Here is a 22,545-nt window from a genome sequence, read left to right as displayed (position 1 = left end):
CTGCAGGGCTGCTACGTGGAGGTCCACACACACCTTCACGGGGTTCTACTGTGTTGACAGGGATTCCAGGGAGGAGTCCCGAGTCAGCCAAGCGGTGCTATGCAACCGGTTTGTTTGAGGTGGGTCTGTTCCAGAGGTAAGTGTTTATTGCTTCTTGTTGAGACTTGCCCCTCCCGTGGTTGTGTACATGTCCTGCTGTGTAATCGTTATTCATGAGCATGTGAATCCATGCCAGACCCATGCTGGAGAACAAAAGTTATAGGTAAGTAACTTAAACCTTCTCATGCTTCCGGTATTCTGCTTTGTTCACCAATCTTTGCCCTTCCAGGGTGGGGAAGAAGCTCTGTGAAAGATTCTAGTATGTTACAAAAGTGGATCCAGATTGGAAGAAAATCATGTTTCAGCCATAATCCACAATGTCCAGATGCAAAGGTCAACACACCAAAGACCTGTAGGCATGCACCTTAGTGGTGGAGACAAGATCAAAGGTGGCGATTCATAATAAATGCAATTGCTCTTGAAGGATGTAACTATGTTAACCACATTGTATATTTTTAAAATATAAAATGTAAATGTGGCAATGATTTGTTTCCCATATGGCAAGTGTAATGTTATACAAGAACACATCTGAAAGTGTGACAAAGCAAATTCTTTCCTAGGTATACAAGATGTAATGATGGAAACTGACAGACTTAAAAGAGATGCATTGTCCCAGTAGTCCGCTACCGGATTGCCGAGGAATGCAAGCGTCTCCCACTGAGTACATGATTTCAATGTATGAATCCCTCATAGCATTGAAACTCTTATAGTGTTAGCCAACGTATTGTGGCTCTTCTGAGGCCGTGCACAATGTGATTATGGATGTTTGTTGATGAGTTGATTTAATTTTAAACTTTTCCTAAGCTTGAAGACTGGCAACCTTTTTTTATACACATATTTGCCTTATGAATTATTCAGGTATTTTGCATGCCATATTTAAAATAATTTTCCAATTTTCTTTGCTATTGTTTCTGCACAAACTGACAATTGCTGTGAGCATATTTAATGCAAAGGCCATGCATTGGAGCTGTTTATGGCATGTTTCATTGAATCCGAAGAAAGGCACATACCAATGGAGAAAGATGTTTGCCTTAAATGTTAATTTCAGAATTCTCGTTCCCTGCCTGCCCCAGGTCTTTCCCATACTGACTGTTCAGGCGTATTTTATGATGGTGTTTCTTCATATATGCACATCTCAGATGCATGTTGGTTTGCAAACTCGGCTGCTTGTGTTGAGATGCTCCATTTTGCATTCATATGCTGCGCTCGAACATGTTGTGAGAATGGCCCATTTCTTAGTACTCGCCTCACATTTGTCTAATTTTTGCTATTGTATTCCGAATCATTCACATGTAAAGGTAAACATTTTACTGAATTCCGAAAGTAGCTAACCTGTGTAACAGATCACCCGTTTCCGCATGTTCTTCAGAATGACACATGACGTACTTTACGTCCTCATCTTTTTACTAATTATAATTGGTTATTTATAACGCGCTTAATACCCAGAGGTTTCTAAGCACGGACCCGGGGATCAAACCTGTGTTGCTCCACATCGTCTTGTTTCCAAGGCAAGCGCGTTGCTCCTGGGCTATCCTCCCGAAATAAAACTGTACTTTGTTTTCATGTTTGAACCTGGAAGTGGCACAGCGCCATTTAGTTCTAAGCCTTGCAGTAATATCCACCTGTTCAGGTTTAGAGGCATATCAATATAATGGAAATCTAAACAATATGCTTGAACTAGTTAACTATTTTTACAGGAAAGCAACTTTACTCTTAAATGTTTGTTTGGAATGCTAGGTCATTTTGACAAAAGCTGTCTCACTATATAAGTACTACATTAAATTAAGGGTAATTTAAAGTATGCTTCAATCTTTTAATGATCACTTTCAGAGACCATGATTACAACTTGAAATATCTATTTTTCCCACAGAAGTGGCACCTTGATTATAAAAGTTTCAGAGAGACAACAATGTTTATAATTATTGGATTGGATTTATTTCAGAAAAGACGGTAAGGTTAAAGATTGTTTATTTTGATAAAAATGGGTTATTGCTAAAAGGAGAAGATATCCTATTACAGTGAAAGTCAGAATTTCCTTGCTCCTTAAAAGTTTATTTTGATATTGTTCAGTCTTTTCTTTGACAAATTGGTATTCTTAAAACGCTCCTGGGGGCATTGTGTTACCATTGCTAATTTGCCCTTTGGGTTTATAGCGATAGCATCGAATGCAAAAGCACCGAATGCAAAAGCATCGAAAAAAATGCATTTAAAAAAAAAAAATTAATGGCCCCTGCCAACCCACCTTTTATTACCCCTTAAAACCCATTATAATAAAAATAAAACCTTTACCTTTAAAAGAATGCATTTTGTTTGATGCTTTTGAATTCAATGCTTTGTATTTGATAGAATCACTGGATACCGCCCTTTGGCACCCGTCAGATAATATTTATGCATCATAGATTTGTATGTGTCGCCTGCTTGTGTTGGTGGTTATTTATCAGCATCAGCATTTGGAGTTTCAGTAGTTTGGATTCAATAATGATACCAAGAACTGCATTCATCTGTTGGTTCCAACTTTCTGATGTCTTAGTCTGCTGGTCTTGTCCCTGACAAAATAGGTGAGTGATTTGTTTGATGTCTACAGTGGTGGCATTTTGATTGGTGTCACTAATGGCCCAAAAAGTCCAGAGACAGTAGTTTTACAGTGCTTGATTAATGTTTTAAACAATCAACTGGTCTGGGAGGGCTGGTACTGTTGAAACTAGGGATTGGGCAGGGGCTACGGCTCTCTTGAGCTCCCCATGGCCTCCCTACACCATAGCCCAGGCGTCCTCAGCCCCCGGAATGCCCTCGTGTTCTTAAGCATTGTAACCCCCCTATGGTCTAATTGTTTTCAAATCAGGTAGGGAAACCTAAGACCGTCGCCTTTTCTATCGAGCTCCCTCAGGTAGTATTGTAAATCATCCTCTCCGTTTTGCCTGCAGACTTTCATCAGGGTATCTCCACCTGTTTCTCCCACTTACACCCTCTTGCTTTCTCACGGTTTCTTCTTCTGTATCTCTGCACTCCTCCAAGATCTTGCTACTCTCTGCCTAGCTCCATTCCTCCCATCTCCTTTACCTGCCTTTGTTCCCCTCCCAATCTCTACTCTTTCTATGCTCCCCACTCTACTTCTCTTCTCCCTTCCATCACTACTCTCAATCCCCTATCTACACCTGTGTCCTGACCTTATAACACTCTGCCTATCGCTTCCAAGTGCACCTCCCGCTCACCACTGCTCCCACTACATCCATGCACTCTCTCCACACCCTCCTTCAATACACTCTCTCCATCACTCTATTGTTTCTCCCCCCACCTTTCGCTCACCCCTACGATACTACAGTTAACTGGTACTACTGTCTCTAACACAGAATACCTTACATGTACCCTCCCAACACACTGCTACAGTCTCCTGAGCACTCTGCTTCACTGCCCATCCTCCACCTGAACACCTTTCAGTCTTCTCTGTGCTGGCCGGGATTCTATAACCCAGCCTAACCCCTTTCCAACACTCCTCTTGGCTCCCACTGGTCTCCCTGGTTACATCCAGCGCTTGGCAAATCTTGGACTAAGATTTACCTATTGGGTGGGTACTTCCCGTGGAAAGATTTAAGAAAGGTTTTAGCACTGCCCCCTTTTCAGTCTCCATTTGTAGGGTTTTTCCTTGTGGCTTTCTCCAACACAGGTGAGTTAAGTTCCCAAGTGGGCTTGGAGGACGTTTGTGTTTCACCCGCTCCTTTGCAGTCCCTTCATACTATCAATTGATTTTCTGCTACCCCACCATTCCCCTGGCATCAGTCTAGGGTTGATAGGTTGAGGTTTGAGTGTGTTCTCTCTGTTTGGCAGGAAAAAGTCAATTCCAGTCCTATTCTCAGTGCCATTCCCCTGGTTATGGTTATGGTCATGGGTTTTTTCGTGATTGCACCCAAATGCATAGTTGCGGTTTTGAAAGACGAAGGAGAACTACGGCCAGAAGAGAGGCTGACTGGAGTTGTGGAAGGGAGGGTGGTACCAGCAGTCATGGAAAAGACGCACTTAGTGGGAATAGTGACTGACTTCCCTTCCCATCAAACTCCCTCACCACTCTCCTAGGAGGGGGCCTTCCCGCCCTTGACATGGTTAAGTCCCTTAATCTGTCACATTGACTCATGATGGTTCCTGTTCATTGCAAAGTTGTGTACAGCTTCGTAAACACAGGGTGTATATTAATTTCATCATGTATGGTATACGACAGACACTTTCAGCATTATACTCTGTGTATATGTAGTCCCTATCAAATTGTGAGCTGACTAACTGTCGGTGTCCTCGAATCAAAAAACAGTATGTGCACAGTGACGTTCAGACTGGTGGTACTGGTTAGACACACAAAATGAGTACATTACATGTGTTTCTCATAATTTAATTTAGATTTTAAAGTGCAGCCACTCAGTTCAACGCTTGTTTTGCTTATGCAGGTCTTGTCCCCCTCTATCGCCTCATCAACCTAGCATTTGGGTGCTTTGGAATGAGAGCGGCGGTTTACTGGAAAATACCAATACAGTCGGAGGTGAAGATCACAAGCGATCAAGCCAACCGCCATATTTACCTGCTCTGGCACTTTTATTGCCAGTGGTCTTGGTTTTGGTCCTCAGCCTCTCACATTCATCAATGCAGACATTATCATCCCCTAATCTGCTGTCTTAGCGGCCCATGTTTTCTGTCTGTACTATCATGTGAGCGCTCCGAGGCCTGCGGGCGAGTTGGTGTTTATAAAAATGATATAGAATAGAAAGAAGCATGGTGTCACATCACTGAGGTCAGTGTGAAGGACCACTCTGTCCATTTCCAGTATGCTTTCAAAGTCAACTTACAAGATGTTCTGTCCTGCATTTTCAATCATCAATGCCTAAATAGTTTACAAGTCTCTGCATCGTTGTCATGTCAGACACACTTTGTGGAAAAACTTGCATATTTCTTTTGTACTGCCTGAATCTTATACTGCATTGTTGGTAGTTCCTCTTTCTGTCAATAGTAGGATGGAATGAAGCACTCCTACTCATGAAGAATAAATTATAATCACTTTAACTTGGGATTTCACCAAATGTGTGAGGCTGGTAGGGAAAATAGTGTACAAAATAACACAATTGGCCTACGTGACAGAGCGGATTTTCTGAACATAAGGTCTGCCTCAACCACAGTATGGCCTAACCGGCAAAGCTGTGTGTCCAGGGCTTGTAGGGACAATCTCTAATATCGTAGGGGTATTTCCCCTTCTTCTAAGTTACTGTTTTTTGACAAACCGATATCTCTGACCTAGATTCGCCCGAACCAAGGTCTTACCCACCTAACACAAGGAGAATCTCAGTAAAGTGGATTATAGGAAAATCGAATCAAGTGAAGGGCCTATTCTAAGAAGGCATAATATCCCAAGTCCAATGTCCATTCCATATTCTATTCCACGCAATTCCAAAGAGTCTGCATCCTGGAAAGTACCTGTTAATGCACTTGGTTTTTAAATGCCTCGGCACACATTTTTGACTTGAGCTTGGCAGATGCTCACAATGGTGAGTATTCTGGGCTTCTGTAGCCATAATGCAGTCCTACCATGGGGCAATTCCTGTCCCATATCCCCCACTTGCTCTGAGGGGGTCTTCTGATGCTCTTGTCTGAGGAAAAACCGTATAGCGTTTCCCCTTCCTGCACTACGGATCTCCTCATGTTCTTAATGGGGCAAATGCCTGATTTGTCCCCCTCTTGGCTTTTGCCGGTCTCCAGTGTGAGATTTTCGCCTTTACTCGCCACAACCTGGCCCCTTGTCAGGCTGCAGCTTAGGCTCTCAAGGTTTGCAAAAATGTTAAGTTGGCTCTGGTAGCTTTTCAACTACCACCAGTATATGGATTGGAGCCCCCAGCAGACTACTCTTGTGCTCCTCCTCTTTGAAACCTGATTAAACTCTTGCGTGGTTTTGGGTCATGACCTCCAGCAGCCTTCTTACTCTTTCATCTCCTGCAAGCCTGAACCCCGGTACAGTGCGAATTATTTGGTTTAGCCACTGCCTATACTTCAGTTCTATAGTGCCTATTAGGTTTGGCCAAATCTGGTTCTTTCTTTGTCTCTCTTGCTCTTATCATTACTGCAACATTCACTCATTGGAATGCCGCCCTAAAAGGCACAACACTAGCTTGCTTCTGCCTTCTTTTTGTAAGTCTGTCAACTGATGCTATAAGCATTGGAATTGAGGTCTGTTTCACCCTTAGTCTGAGGCCTTGTGATAGGTGCAGCATAATTGACCCCTCCTCCCCATGGCATGTTCTTGTTTCCCATTATGTTCAGGTAATGCAGGCTTTCTAACCATTCAATTAATTCTCTAAATTGGCCCCTATATGGCTGGTCAGCTATCTTGGTAACGGCACCACCATTATGGAAGCTGGGTGTTCCTGTGGTTAGGCCCCTGAGTGTGTCAGTCAGTTTGTTCTCTACTAGAACATGTGCACAGTGCACATATTCTGTATTGATGTCCATTCTCTTGCTGATGCTGGATTCTCATCTGGCTCTGTTCCCAAATTCACTTTTGGGCTTACTCAGCTGATGTGCACTCGTCACGAAATCCTGCTCTGCTTGTGGACTGGTGAACAGAATCTGTAGCGACTTGGTGCAGGACATTTTTGTTCAGCCCCCAGGTGGCACCTAAGCAAATTTGGAGGTTTAGCCACCCTCATCATACAGGAAAAGACGTGAAAACAAAATGCTCATTCGCAAACGCCTAGTTTCAAAACTCAAGTAAATGGAAGAATGTTCATAAATCTGTTTCGGCTGCAGCTATACAAATTATCATTGCTGAAATATATGTTAACCTTTGTTTAAAAGCCCTGCTGTAAGCATCTTAGCAAATGAGATTCTGGTTTATATCAACGCTGCTGCGATGTTCCAATTATGAATACGCACTGTGTCCCTGCAGTGCCAGTTGCATCCCATCGCTTTGACACATATTTCTTTGCCAGCCTCTTCTGCTTTTTAGCTCTCCGTGTTCTCCGTCGAAGTTATTCTTATTTGCTAACCTTCTCCTCACTGACTTGACTATGCACCTATCCGACCGGATAAAGATCCATTGCATGTGGCTGAGGGCCTTCAAAATGTCACTGCAGTACCCCTCCTAAGGATTAACACTTTGGATCGCTCAGTGTTGGACAGCTTTTAATGGGCAACCTTAACAGTTTTTTCTACTATTACGTATACTTTTAATTGGGATTGTAACTTGGTGTGATCTAAATAGACACTGCTGCCTCTCACCAATAAAGGGGAAATATATTTTATGGAGGCTACCTTGTTTGGTTCCAGATGATGGTCCACCGATTGTAGGGAAAAGTCAGAGTGCATTTTACAGTCTATTTAGATTAACAGCCACCGATTTACACTTATCATTGAGTTGACTCTCTGAAAAAAGTCATCTCTTCAATGGAGAAATAGCAAATAAATCCCTGTGGCTCTTATCTGTCAGGCTATGTGTGAACTTTCAGGGTTCTATAAAGGGTGGTCCTACCCCTGCTTTGTTGTTTAAGTCTCTGTGCTCTTTTCTTCCCAACTTGAGTGATCGTCATGTCTGTGATTCTGTGCCTCTGATACTCAACTTTAGGTTAGTATTCACTGTGCCCTGAATTTTTGATCCCTTGATTTGCCCTTTTGCTGATGCTTGTCTATCGATGATTCTCAGCCTTGGAAACAATGAGCTTTTCTTCATCCTGAAATGCAGGCATGAAGTAGTTTTCTGTATTAATCTATCCCATTCCAAAAAGGTGAGACCTGAAATTCACATACTTCATCCACACGCCAAGTCTGTTATGTAGGTGCTGCCTCTTTCCTCTTTTTCTGCCGCACATGCATTCCCTTATTTATCCCACCAAATAGTCAAAGGGCCTCGCTACTCTGATGAATAGTCGTGAGCCTCTTTATTGACTGCTCCTGGACCACAGCATGCCAAGAAAGGGCATGTCTCTAAAGCTTCTCCAAGTATTAAGTGATTCCTTAAATATTGAGAACCAAATTTCCAGTATCCACTGGTGTTGGCTCACGTGCAGCCAATGAATCAATGGCCCATCTGTAAATTACCTGAACACTTTGTTGGGATTTTTCTTTTATTAAGTAATGACTTTTGGGCAGACCATGAGGTGTACAAGATGGTTATTTAGGGCTGTGGAATAGTGTACTCTTCTAGCCTACTCTGCCACCATCAAGACAACAGCACACATGCCTTTTTCAACTTTCTGCTTAGCAGTGTTACATACCCTCCCATATATTTTTGTACCCTCTCTCCTTGCAAGAGCTGCAATGGTGGGAGTTCCATACTTAAAAGAGTTAGCATTGAAACCCAATATTCATCAATCTCTTAATTGATGTTGGGTCCGGATAAACAGAAACTGTAGAAGCCCCTTAAATGCTCTCTCAGAAGTTGTGCCTGCAGACTGTTACATTGCCAGCTGTGTACAGAGCCTCTGAGGGAATGGGGAAGTGGAGCAAATGGAAAAAATAGTTGCCTACCTTCTTTTCTTTTACTAGATCTGCAAGAGGGAAGGGAACCCAAAGGAAAGGTAAGCAAACAGTGAGAGGCCAATTACCACCTTTAGTCCTTGTCTCCCACAAACCCTTTATTTTTCTCCATATTGGCTTTCCTTAGCAGCTGTGCTCTTCCTCTTGTTGCCAGGAGATTTGATTAGAAAATCAATTGTCCTAAGAGTTCTCTTGACCAGGGCAGCATGAGCCTGTTGGATGGTTTTGATTTCCTTTTTTTTTTTCTCGTTGCTTTTGGAACGGTGTACCCAGAGTTATACACTTTTCTTTTTTTTCTAAAAAATTCCTTGCTCCCTTTTAAAGCTATTAAGAGAAACGCCTGAATGTTAATTAACTTGCTGATAACGTGAAATCTTAACTGCACTAATAGTTTTCACATTGTGTTAACTATCCAACATTTTATCTACGCTCTAGTCGTCTTTTGGCATAACCACCTTTTTGTGAAAGGGTTGTGAACATGCTGCCCTCAGTCTTGTCTGGCACCGAAAGAGTTACAGGCGGCTGCGTAATTTTCTGCACGCAAGCTCACACACGCGTATGCTTAACGTTGAACGTGTGTAGGAAAGTAGAGTTCTGGGCAAGGTTCCTCCTAAATGGCACTACTCTCTGATGATAGATTATGCTACCTGATGGTCACCAGGGCTCAGAAGGAATCCACTCAGTGTTTCTGGTAAATTCCTCGCTGCTTCCCACAAGCTTCTCTTTAGTAAATTCAGGCCTAAAATGATGGACATTGCACCTTTGCTTGGCCATCCGCAACCTTCTGCCCACTCCTCCAGGGACAGTCATTTTGGCCCTTCCCCTCCTTTGCCCACAGGGGAAGTGGTCAAGCGTCGTCCAGCAAGCAAACTCAGCAGTGTTTGTCCTGCCAGGGTAAGCCAGGGTAAGGGCAGAGGTACCTCGATGGGGAATGTTTCAAATGGATTGTGTCCTCCCACATATTCCTCATCTTTGATATTCAAGTCTGCTTGCAGCATGCTTTGGAATTTCTATTTCATGAAGTCTGGCACCGCGCAGAGTAGAGTTGTGGCCCTCAACGGCCTCTGTCCTGTCTTTGGCCGTGACGCTGACGCTGGTATGAAGAGTATGCGTGGCGAGCAGTGCCTCAATTGTTTTTTTTGTTGTTGCATGTTAGCGAGCTTCAGAGCATTATCGCCGCTGCAAATTTTCTACATATTTCAATCTTCAACAATGTGCTTGACACCGAAGACCGGTTTCAAGCGGTGTGCTGATTGTGGGGCAAAAAGGTACATAACTGACTTACACTGAGTCTGTTTGTGGTGTTTGGAGGTAGGCCACAAAGTCTATGACTGCAGGTCTTGCCAATCGATGCTGGTCAAGACTGTGCGTGAGAGAAAGGGGAAACACGAAGCAGGTAGGCCCTTGCCTAAATCCCCCTCCATTATCCCTTCAAAAAGAAAGTCATCCGATGACTCCAGGAACGTGTGTCTGGAGAGGAAGAGCTCCAGACATCAGAAGCACTCCAGGTCGAGGTCTCGACATTCGTCGTCCTCTTCCTACAAGAAGAGCAAGAAGCAACGCCATAGATCTTCGTCGACTTTGTCTTCCTCCTCAGACACTGGAGCCTTGCAGTTCAGGTTGCAGGGTTACTGCCTCCCTGTTCTCCCACATTTTACTTAACCCCTTACCATGTGAATTAAAGTATGGGGTAGAGAAACCCTCTTTTTTTTGTTTTCGAGGAGCCTGTCTCATGAGGGATTATGCAGTATATATATATTTTGAAACCCCTTACCATACACCCTTCCTGTCCTTCTCCCCGTTCCCCAAGATTTCCTTTCCTTGGTTGAAATTCAGTCGCTGCTGTCGCATAAAGTGTATGTTCTCCTTGGAGATGGAAAGGTTTTTGAACTCCCTTTATTTTCTGGTTACGAACTAGGACAGGGGTCTGAACCCCATCATGGATTTGGGGGGGGGGGGGGTCTGAAGCTGTATTTGCACAAGGACAAATTGAAGGTGTACATAGCACCTATACACAAGATTCTGGCTCAAATCTTCCAGGCCCATAAACCTGGTTGGTGTTGGTAAACCTTTAGGACTCCTACTTCCATAAGCTGATCCAGCTAAAGCACAGTAAGTAGTTCAGGTTTGTGGTTAGGAACACCTAGCTTGCGCTCCTGCCCCTCTGCCTTTCCTCTGCACCAAGAGTTTTCACCACACACAACTAGGGTGGCTGCTCTTCTCTGGAGGGACCAGATTCATATTGTTCCCTACCTGGAAGACTGGCTCATTCAGGTTTGCTCCCCACAGTAGGTGTCAGCCCAGTTGTACCACATTTTCCATCTGGTGCACTGCTTGGGCTACTCCATCTTCAAGATGATCTAGGTCACACCTTCAGTTCCTCTGATTCATAAAGGGTGTCTAGATACATGCCCTGGTAGGCTTTTCTTTCCTCAGGACCTTGTGGTGAACTTCGTACAGCTGATACAAGTCGTCCATTCCTAAAGATGGTTGCTTTCTTACACCTTTCTGCATCTTTTGGGCCACAAGGTCTCTTGCATTTTTGTGCTGCCAGTGGCTGCTTGAGTTTCAGGATGACATGACACACCTTTTGCAGATCTTGCACAAACTGTCACAGAATCTCTCGTGCTGTGCCCGAACAGACAACTTGCTAAGGAAAGCCTTTTTAGCAACCTTGACCTCAACTGACAATAGTCATGGATGCCTCCCTGAAGAGCTAGGGTGCGCCCGTGGGCAATCTGCCGGTGAGCAGACTGTGGTCTCCTGCTGAGTGGAGGCAATACATTAACCTCCTGGAACTGTGGGCCATAGGGCTAGCCCTGGTTGCTTTCCTTCCATCTGCATGGACCACTGTGGTCCGGTTCTGATAGATAACACAGTGGCCGTGTATTACCTTAAATGGAGGTGGCATGGGCGTCACTCTATGTGCATGGAAGCAATGAGACTATGGTTATGGGTTCTAAATGTTAGGGAGAATTCTCTCTTTAGGCTGAATTTCCTAACCTAGTGAGTCCCCCAGCAGCTTTGCTGGATTTCTTGTTTTTTTTTTTTTTTCCTGCCAAGCGTGAGACTCTTTCTCCCACTCTTGGACATGATTTATGGTGTTCCTTTGACTGTTAATGTGTTTTATGGGCTATGGGGTCCTTTAATCCATAGGGTCTCATGTGTTTTTACTATGTGTGTTGCACAGCATCCTCCGTGCAGTGACACAGGGGTGTCATAGTGACACCCCACCATAGACTCCATACCCTGGGACTGACTACTGTCTCCCAGGGCATGTAAAGTCACCATTGGCTTTACTAGTAACAAATTATTAACAGAAACCGGTACAAACCATCATATTGTGGACGTACTGGTCGGGGCAATTCGATTGCCCCAGGGTCTGTTAGTCGAGGGGGCACGTCTCCGTCCCCCCGATCGAGTTTTGGCTGGTGGCAGTGGATACTACTTTTTATATTCGACCGCGAATATATCCCTATGGGATTTTCCCATTGTTCGAGGCTACCAACTTTAATTATTTAATTCTCATAGCCTCGAACATACCGCCGGTTTATTTATTTAATATTAATTTGCCGGTTGGTATTTTTTGCCAGGACTCGATTCTAAAATGGCGTTTGTGTTCTCTTCTGTGACTCCAACCCAAGTCGAGCCCTTTGTTCCACTTTTTGGCGGGCTTCTCCACAGAAGACTCCAAAAGTAGTGCCACTCTGTCTGGGTACCACAGGGGGTTTAGGCACCCTGGACTGAGTTACCTTGGTAACTCAAGTCGCACTCTTGTGTGATTGGCCCAAGCATGTTTGATTGACAGCTAGGCTGAGTGAATGGGGGTGTGCTGCATAAAAGCAGGGCTTTGGGGACTGGAACTTCAGAAGTCGCCACAGGACCTGAGAATCCAACGAGGGAGAAGCTGAGCCGACCTACCACGACAACACCACCAGTGGAGCCCTGCGGAACCGACTCACCACTTCCCGACGGCAGAGAAGATCTCCCGGCTGGAGAGGCTTCTTTCCCTGACTGGTGGGCACAACCAGTTTACCTTCTTCTCTTCGCACCCCAGACCGGCTTGTTGTCGAATTGCCCGTGCCAAGCGGATAGCCACTTACCACTGGACCGCGAATCAACGGACCACTCCTTTTACATATATAAAAAATATATAAAAAAAAAAAGCCTAATTATTATTATTACCTGAGAAACTCTGCGGCTGGTTTCTTCCCTGGCAGTGCAAAGGACTCCTGTCTTCCTCCCCGACGAGATCTTCTCTTCCCCCGGACGAAGCACCGACTTGCATCCGCTGCCAGGAACAACTGCCCCCGCTGGAGTATTCTCACCACTTTAAGGTACCGTGTCCGCCAGGCCTCCCTTTCTAAAGATTGCTACAAGGTAATAATAATCCCTTAACCTTCTGGACTGGGCTGGCCGCCTTGACCCTCTAACTGGTCCCTTTCTTTGGTCCAACTCCTTTTTGAACCGTTACAAGACTTTTGTGCACTGCAACCGTGTGATCTTGTACACATTTCGTTTTGATCCTCTTAAAGCGGATCCGGCCTACTGACTATAAACTCACGGTGTTACTTTGCCTTCCTCTCTTGTTGTGTTCGTGAAAAAGTGTTGGGATCTGTTTCAATGTATTCTCTGCTTTTCTCTCCCTTTTTAAAACAAATTATTAGAGTGCCATCTACTTTAAGCGCTCACCGCTGTCTGAAAATAAGTGGGGCTTTACTTAAGACTTGTCTAATATTCTTTTAAGGGAGTGTATATCTTTTAGTGACCGTGTTTTTGGATTGCTTACTATTAGTGCCCGTGTGTTTTTCTAGATGTGGTTTTAAATAAATAATTCTATCTCTTTTACACCAAGCTCTGGTCGGTGTTTACTTGTTCTATTGTGTTCTTTTGACCTATTGTGAATACTCTGTATACCGCCTAACTCTTCTTGAGGGAAGTCTGACTGCTCAGCCACAGCTACCAAGTGAATCTGTGTGGTACAGACTGCTACCAAGTGGGTTTACTGCCAAACACCTGTAGTCCTGAATCTTTTGCAGTGGTCCCAGAGGGAACTGCACAGGTTTCTGCCTAACACTAAAGAATGACGTCTCCCTGTTGCCAGCCAACCCTCATCAGGATGGAGAACGTTGTTGTGGGTATTTCAGAAAGACAATGATTCTCACACTTGTGCAAGAGTACTTTACTAGATGTCCATCTCTTGGGGGACGTTTCATTTGAAACAATTTGCCTCCATTGTGAACCAGAAGTGCAAGACCGCCCCAGGGAATTTCCTCCCAGGGAGGTTTGGGAGACAGTCAAGTGGATGTTCAATCTCCCCTATACATTACCACCGATTCCTGTCATATTGCAGAGGTCAGGGTGCATCCTGATCCGTAAGGGGGACTCTCTGTAGGGGGCTAGAGGACATAGTACCCGAAACGTCTGAACAACTGGATTGTGTCCTCCAACGTATTCCACATCTTTGACATGTAATGTCCACAGCTGTGCACTTCGAAAACTTTTTCGGCAGAGGGCGTCCTGCGTCGATGACGTTGGGTCGATGTCCCTCGAAGGGCTCCGTCGAGGCCGACGTCACCGGATGTTATAAATCGGACGCACGGCCCGTAGCCTCGGCTCTGTTGTTTCTGCAGAAAACATGTTTGCTTCGAGAACTCGGCGCGCCTCTTGTTTCATCGCAGATGTCTTTTTCTTCGACCCCTCCGACTCGGCGGTCTGGCTTCAAGACTTGCCAGGACTGCAAGTCGAAAATTTCGATCACCGACCTGCATCGCATTTGTTTGTGGTGCTTTGGCGAGAGTTAAGACACTGACGACTGTTCTAAATGCCAGTCGCTGACTGCCAATGCCTTGCTGGACCATAAGGGGAAGCTCCAGGTAAGTAGGGGTTCTAAGCCCAGTAAGTCCCGTGCTTCTAAATGGAAAACCAAAGGGGTGTCCGCCAACGACTCGATGGGTGACTCTCTGCGTCGGGAAGAGGCCCGGTGTTCTCGGTCCCTAGTCGTTCCTGCCATTCTTCTTCCTCGTCACAGCGTTCTCGGAAGCGCCGTCACCGGTCGCCTTCCCCGTCCTCTTCAGAGGATGGCACCGCAAGGAAAGTGGCATGCCCGACGAAGTCCTCGACCCCGGAGGAATGGGCTGCCTTTAAGGAGCAGATGTTAGCGATATTTCAATCGCAGGGCACGGTTCCGGTCACGCCTCCTAACGAAGCGAGGAAGGAACGGTCTTGTACCGTGGCTCGCATGCCTTCGGGCTCGGGTCTGCGACTCGCACGGGGAACCTTTGAGGTCCCTTTCGGACAAGGCTTTGGATAGTCTCAAGAGAAGTGCTTCCAGGTCTCGGTCCTTGTCTCTATCGAGACCGCTGCAACCAGCTAAGGGCTCAAAGCCGGCATCGACTCGGTCGGCGCCGTGTCTGTCCGACTCGGACATTGATGCTTTGCCATCTTATCAGCCCACAGCGCCGTCAGCACCAGTGTCGATGCCGAAGTCTTCTGCGCTCACAACGCCAAGGTTGTCGATGCTTTTGGCATCAAAGCCTTCGGCGCCCTCAACGTTTTCGGGTATTTTTACCATTGGAGTACCCTGATTTGGTGGATCCTCCAAGGAAGGCCACGGCGAATTCTGTGAGGAAAATATTGGACTCCAGGCCCTCTTCTGTCCCCAGGCCAGGTTTTCAACTCCCTCTGGACGACATATATGAAGAGGAAGAATGGCCTGAATTTGAGGACCTGGTTGAGCATGATGTGGCTCCAGTCTTTTCTGGAGACAGTCAATTGGAGGAGTTGAGGCAAACCCTTCATGATGCCAGTGGGTTGGACACTTCTCCGGAAGTGGAATTTGGCAGGCATGAGTCTGGGGCTCATGACGAGTCTTCATACTGGCAGCTCATGGCTAGGTTCTCGGAGTATCTGGGCTGGCCCAGTCCTCCTGAAGACTTTGTGTAGGATGATCTAACAGACATTTTAGATCAAGGTCCGTCCTCTGACCCGGTGTTAACTTTTCATCTCACTTTACAGAAAAGTGTGGCAACTGCTTGGCAGTCACTGGAATCTCTTATGGCTGTTAATAAGTAATTGACAAAAAAGCACTGCCCTTCCGTTAGTGACCCCAGATATTTATCCACTCACCCCACTCCCGAGGGTTTGGTGGTTCAGGCAGCTACAGCCACCTCGAGGCAGGCGGCATACCCTACCAGCCCTCCTGATGGGGATGACAAACGCTTCGACGGTTGGGCTCGGAAGGTATTTTCTGCGGGGAGCATGGCATTGAAATCAGCCAACTCCACTTGTGCCTTGGCAAGGTTTTCACATACTCTGTGGAACTGTGTTTCTTTAGCGGCTGAGCATATTCCCGATGGGGAAGAAAGGGATGGCTTCCTTGCTCTCGTGCAAGACGACAAGGATGCCATGTGCGAATCCCTTCAGTCGGGTTTGGATACGGCTGACCGTGTTAGCCGGTCCATGGCTGCTAGCACTGTTATACGCAGATTTGCGTGGGTGCGGAAGTCGGGTTTTGTTCCGGATGTGCAAGCCCGTCTTCTGAACATGCCCGTTGATGGTGCTAATTTGTTTGGCAACAAGGCTGACGAGAGCCTTGAGAGGTTGCAGACCTCAAAAGCTGCGTCAAAATCTTTAAGCGCAGCTGTGCGTCAACCTCCGCCTTTTCGTCCTAGGGGACAGCAGTGGAGGGGAGGTTCTTTTCGTTACTGCTCCTCCTTTGGTAGAACGAGAGGGGACGCCAGTGAAAGGGGCCAGCGAGAAAGCACCCGTGGTGGTCTCGGGGAAATAGAGGTGCCAAAGCCGCTCAGGCAGCTGCCTCTTTGCCTTCAGGTGCTGCCGTAGCCGCTCCAAAACAGTCATGAGGCCATGTCCCATGGTTTGCCATTTGGGGGCAGGCTATCTCAGCATCTCTCACAAGTGGCAAGCCATTACTTCGGATGCGTGGGTTCTGGATATGATAGCCCACGGCTACTGCCTTCCCTTCCCAAAGCAGCCTCACAACAATCCACTGGGGAAACTCTCTTTGAAGCTTCCGCTCCTTGTGCAGGTTATCTTAACCCTGCTGGAGAAAGGCGCTATAGAACTGCTGCCTGTAGCGGAGAGAAATAAGGGATGGTAGTCCCCTTATTATTTGATCCCAAAGAAAGACTGGGGATTGAGACCCATCCTGGACTCGCGTTGGTTGAACAAACTTCTCAGGAAGGACAAGTTCAAGATGGTCACTCTTTCTCAAGTCCTCCAGGCCCTTCAACTTCAGGATTTGTTGGTGTCTCTGGACCTACAGGATGCTTACTTTCATGTGCCGATTCATCCCAAGCAAAGAAAGTACCTGAGGTTTGCGGCTGGAGACTCGCACTTTCAGTTTTGGGTCCTGCCGTTCGGATTGACCTCCGCCCAAGGGTCTTCACCAAGCTAATGGTAGTGGTGGCAGCGTACCTCAGGTGAGGCAGGATTCACGCTACCCCTACCTGGACGACTGGCTGATCCGGGCGCACTCTCCCGAGCAAGCATTGGATCACCTCAATCTCACCTGTCGCTCCCTCCACAGGCTGGGCTTCTCCCTCAATTTCAAGAAGTCGCATCTGACACCTTCCCAACAGCTCCAGTACATCGGGGCTGTGTTAGACACATCCTGGGGGTAGAGGGGGGAGGGGGTGGGCAGGGGAGTGCTCACCTCCCAAGGTGAGGCCTCATCACATTGTGCAGATGGTGGACAAGTTTCAACATGCCCAAAGTCTCCCGGCTTTTGAATTCTTAAGGTTGCTCGGCCTCATGGCATCCTGCATTTTTATTTTGCCACAGACAAGGCTGAGGATGAGGGTCCTCAAGATGCAGTGGTCACAGTTCTCAGGCAAGATGTCAAATCCCGTTCAGATTCCACTCGCAGTCTCCTAGGATCTTCTGTGGTGGGCCAACGAAGGGAATCTGATCAGGGAGCCGTTTTGGCAACGATGGCCGGAGGTGACTGTAGTGACGGATGTTTCCCTCACAGGATGGGGCACTCGTGCCGACGACTTGGCGGCCAGCGGTCATTGGTCTCCGTTTGAGTCCAAACTCCACATCAACCTGTTAGAGCTGAGGGCCATTGGGCTAGCCCTGAAGACTTTTCTGCCGCTGTGTGGGGGAATAGCGTCCTGATCATGACGGACAACACAGTGGCCATGCATTACCTCAACAAAAAAGGGGGTGGGGGATAGGGTCACTCCCGTTGTGCAGAGAGGCAATGCAGCTCTGGTTCTGGGCCATCCAGCAGGGAATTTTGGTCTCGGCAGTTCATCTGGCCGGAGATGAAAATGCAGCGGCGTGTCAGGACTGGCTGGGTTAGTAACAGGAAGAGTAACAAGATTAACATTGTGCCTTCAGAGCTGGCTGGGTTAGTTGTGCTTTCAGAACTGGCTGGGTTAGTAACAGGAAGAGTTTGTTCATAGAATTAACATTGTGCTTGCCCAAGTCAAGATGGAGCGAAAGAAACTTAATCTGATTGGTTAAAGGAACAATGATATGTTTGGTTTGCCTGATTGGTGGAGAGGACAATGGGTTTGATTCTTGGGAGGTGAGCAAGATTCTAAACTGCCTTTCATCCAGAGAAATTCAGTGGCTGGTTGTACATTAGTTAAGCTCCTTAAGTAAGGCCTTTTCAGAGCTCAGAAGATCTACCAAAGAAGTAAGAATATCGTTTGCTGATCCAGTTTGAGCAAGAAGTCATCAGGTGGGATCGTTCCTTTAAAGATTTTAAGATTGTCACAGTGAACTTTCATTTTCTTTAGAAGAAAACTTAAAGAGTTAACAAATTTCAAAGTCATTTGAGAAAAGAGACATTTACAGTAAAAGTTATTATAAGGAAGACAAGCTTGAAGATAATGTGTAGGAGTTTAAAGTAATTAACTGCGTGTAATGTTCTTAAAGACTGTTTAATGTGTGCGCGAGCTCGCAAGTTGTTTACGTGTTTTTGAAAGCGCGCGGGTATCCAGAGCGATAGAGCGCGTGTCCAAATAAATTGAGCGAGCGAATTTTAGCGCGTGTACATTTTTAACGTGAAAGACGTTTCATGAGAAAGCGCGTGTTGTTTTGCGATAGAGCGCGAGTCCATTTTGGTGAAGCGCGAGTTGTTTTAAACGCGTGAACTGTTTTACGTGAAATACGTTTCGTTTCTCCGCATGAGTTCGGTAGCGATAGAGCGCGAGTCCATTTTAACCAGCGCGTGTTATTTTTTATCGCTTTCACGTATTTTTTCACACGCGCGGGTTTGTAAAGAATCGCGTGTGTATTTTAAACGCAAGGACAATTCTTCACGTCTTCTGATTTTCACGTGTTTATCGCACACGCTATTTGAGGAAGAAACTATACGTTCTTTGTGTAAATAAAGAAACAATTCACACGCATAAGGAAAGCAGTATTCCAGGAAGTTAAAGAATATTTTTTTAATGTAATTTATGCAAATGGACTTCAATACTTCAGAGAAAGACTGCAATTTATGAAAGCATTGAAAACTACATAAGGTTAAAGAAACTTTGAAGCAAGAAGAATATCTAGTCCTGAAAAGGTGTTTACAAAGGCCATCACTTTAGAATTCTAGAGAGACTTGAGTGGCTTGAACTATATGCATTACACAAGATATATTTACAAGATATTCCACACAGATTATTAGCCTCTAAGTCTTTTACTGAGGTTTAAGAGGTAAAGAGTTTAGAGTTTATTTAGAATAATTTTAGAAAAGAGGTTTTTCTTATCATATAAGTAACCAGGTGTATTTGTTTACCACAGATACCAGAGCCTATCAGACGGTTGCAGGGCTGCAGTGTCTCCGTTGTTGTTTTCTCCAAATTCCCCTTTCCCTTTCTTGGGGTTTTCAGCTCATCTTATATTTAAGGGTTGAGAGGTGAACTCCTAGTGAGGGTCTGTGGGGCCAGCATCAGCTCCTGTGGAATTCAGTCAAGCCGGACCCTGACAGGATGAAAGGCCCACGATAATAGTTTCCACCTGAGCTAATATGGATCCCACAGAGGCACTAGCAAGTTCCATAAGGGACATGTTTTCAGAGTTAAGGGAGGAAATGAGGGCTGTGCGAAAAGAAAACCAGGAATTACAAGTCAAGTTTGAAGAGTTAAACTCCAAGGTTACCCGTAAGGGTGAAGAAATTTGGAGTCAAGAGACTCAGAGAATACTAGTAGAGAATTACCAGTGTTAATTAGAGAGGATTTGGGTGAAGGAACGAGTTCTCAGGGAAGAAGTAGGGGAAGTTTGAATATACCTGTAGGTCCAGTCCCCTTAGCACCTCCAGAGCGTTTTGGGGGAGATGCCAAGAAATGCCAGATTTTCCTTACCCAGTGTGAACTTCATTTCCTTTGTAGACCTGAAGCTTTTAATACAGATGCTTCTAAAATAGCTTTTATGCTGTCTTACCTTACTGGGAGGCGGCAACTTGGTCAGTATTATTAGTTGGTCAAGAGAATCCTATACTAAAGAACTTGTTAGCTTTCAAATTAGAATTTAAAAAGATGTTTGACAGATGCCAATTATCTCAAGAAGTAGATGGAGAATTATTAGAGTTAAAACAGGGAACCAAAGATTTAGTGTCTTACATCACACAGTTCAGATCTTTAGTATTAGAGAGCAATTGGCCAGAAGAGAAGCAATCCTCTTTATTCTATAGAGGCTTGAAGGAGGAATTGAAAGATGCCTTATCTACAATTGTTAATAGACCTACTTCATGTGAGGATTTAATTCATCTTGTCATACAAATTGACTATAGATTAGGGGAACGCAAGGCTGAGCATAGAAGAGGAGGAGTTGAGCAACCTAGAGTTTTCCCTAGAGTTGATAAAGGAAGATTAGAATTTGTAAATAAATAATTGAGAACTGGGAATGCAGAGAGAGTAAATAAAGTGAGAGGTCCTTTAACTAAGGAGGAGAAGGATAGGCGAAGACAGAATCATTTATGTTTATATTGTGGGAAATCAGGACACTTTGTTGGAAATTGCCCTTGGTGTCCAAAAACTTCTGCATCTACTAACAGCTCCAGAAATCAGCAAGTGGCAAATACAATCCAAGCAGCGGTACCACATATTTCATTGAATGTATCCTTGTATATTAAAGAGGAATTAAAGGGAAGTGGTCCAGTAGTAATAGATTCAAGATCCACTGGTAACTTCATGGATTGGAATGTGGTTAAAGATATGAATGTGCCTTATGTGGTAAAAAATATACCAGAGTATGTGAGAGCGGTGGATGGGTCTCAACTGACATCAGGTTTAATTGCACACGAAACAATCCCATTGGAAATGGAAATTGGAGGACACTGGGAGGAAATTGTGTTTGAATTGATTGACACTCCACAGTTGAAAATCATTTTGGGAATGCCTTGGCTGACGTATCATAACCCTCAGATTGATTGGGGAAGAAGAGTGGTGAAATTGGATTCTACTTTTTGTGTTACAAATTGTTGTAAAGAAGTAATTCAGGAAAATGTTTCTAGTGATAATTGTTCAGAAGTAGTGGAAGGTTTGGTGAATTTGGGAACTATAGTACATTCTATAGGGGCTGTAATGGGAGAATTACCAAAGTGTTACCATGATTTCAATGATGTGTTTAGTGAAAAGGAAGCTAATGAATTACCTCCTCATAGAGAGTATGATTGTAAAATTGATTTAGAACCAGGGGCCCACATTCCTTGCAGTCGCATCTATGCCTTAACAGAAAAAGAGAATCAACATTTGAAAGATTACATCCAAGAAAATTTGAATAAGGGGTTCATCAGGCACTCTCAATCGCCAGCAGCTTCTCCACTATTTTTTGTTCCCAAAAAGGAAGGCACTTTACGAACATGCATAGATTATAGGGATTTAACAAGATAACAATTAAAAACAGATATCCGCTGCCTTTAATATCAGTAATGTTAGACCAGATTCAAGGAGCCTCAGTATTTACCAAACTAGATCTTCGTGGTGCATATCATTTGGTGCGAGTACGTCAAGGTGATGAATGGAAAACGGCATTTAGAACAAAATTTGGTCTTTTCGAATATCAAGTAATGCCATTCGGATTGTGTAACGCTCCCGCGGCCTTTCAATTTTTTATAAATGAGGTATTAAGAGATTTTATTGACATCTTTGTAGTAGATAGATGACATTCTCATTTATTCTAAGGATCTACTGCAACATGAAGAACATGTAAAGAAAGTGTTACAACGACTAAGGGAGAATAAACTATTTGCTAAGTTAGAAAAGAGCCAATTTCATACCATGGAAGTGGAATTTTTAGGTTTTATGATTTCTCCCAAAGGTTTGGAAATGGATATAAAGAAAATTAAGGCAGTTGAACAGTGGCCAACTCCAACTTGTGTTAAAGATATCCAAAGCTTCCTGGGCTTTGCAAACTTTTACAGGAGATTCATTAAAAATTTCTCTCAAACTGTTGCTCCTATCACCAAATTATTGAAGAAAGGAATGAAATTTGAGTGGAAAGATGAAGCGGATCAAGCTTTCAAAACATTGAAGAACTGTTTTACATCTGGACTGATCTTATTACACCCAGATCCTTCACAACCATTTTTTGTGGAGGCAGATGCTTCTAATGTTGGAATTGGAGCAGTGCTTTCTCAACGGCATCCTGAAACTGGACAGTTGCATCCTGTGGCCTATCTATCTAAGAAATTGCTTCCAGCAGAAGTGAACTACACAATTACTGACAGAGAACTCCTGGCAATCAAGAGGGCATTTCAGGAATGGAGGCATTATCTGTTGGGAGCAAGATTCACAGTAACCGTTTTAACCGATCATAGTAATCTTCTGTTTTTGAAATCTGCTCGAACACTATCACCTCGACAATTTAGGTGGTCACTTTCCTTTTCAGAATACGATTTTGTGATAACATTCGAGCCTGGGCGGTTAAACGGTAAAGCGGATGCTTTATCGCGACAAGGATCTTTGGGAGAAGTTGAAAATC

The 22,545-nt window shown here is 44.8% G+C and overlaps 1 protein-coding gene across 2 annotated transcripts in view; it reads left to right on the top strand.

Annotated features, from left to right (window-relative positions):
- The window catches only part of USP25 (ubiquitin specific peptidase 25), a 1,331,637-nt gene that overhangs the window by 1,206,309 nt on the left and 102,783 nt on the right, over positions 1-22,545 (top strand). For both annotated transcript variants that reach the window (XM_069636412.1, XM_069636413.1), the window contains one exon: positions 1,970-2,049. In XM_069636412.1, the coding sequence (XP_069492513.1) occupies positions 1,970-2,049 (80 nt within the window). The remainder of the gene's footprint in view (positions 1-1,969; positions 2,050-22,545) is intronic.

The sequence above is a fragment of the Ambystoma mexicanum genome, chromosome 7p (genome assembly GCF_040938575.1).
Source record: "Ambystoma mexicanum isolate Mex_15411 chromosome 7p, UKY_AmexF1_1, whole genome shotgun sequence".
Lineage (NCBI taxonomy): Eukaryota > Metazoa > Chordata > Amphibia > Caudata > Ambystomatidae > Ambystoma > Ambystoma mexicanum.
The sequence above is the reverse complement of the archived record's forward strand: the minus strand, read 5'-3'. Positions and strand labels throughout refer to the sequence as shown.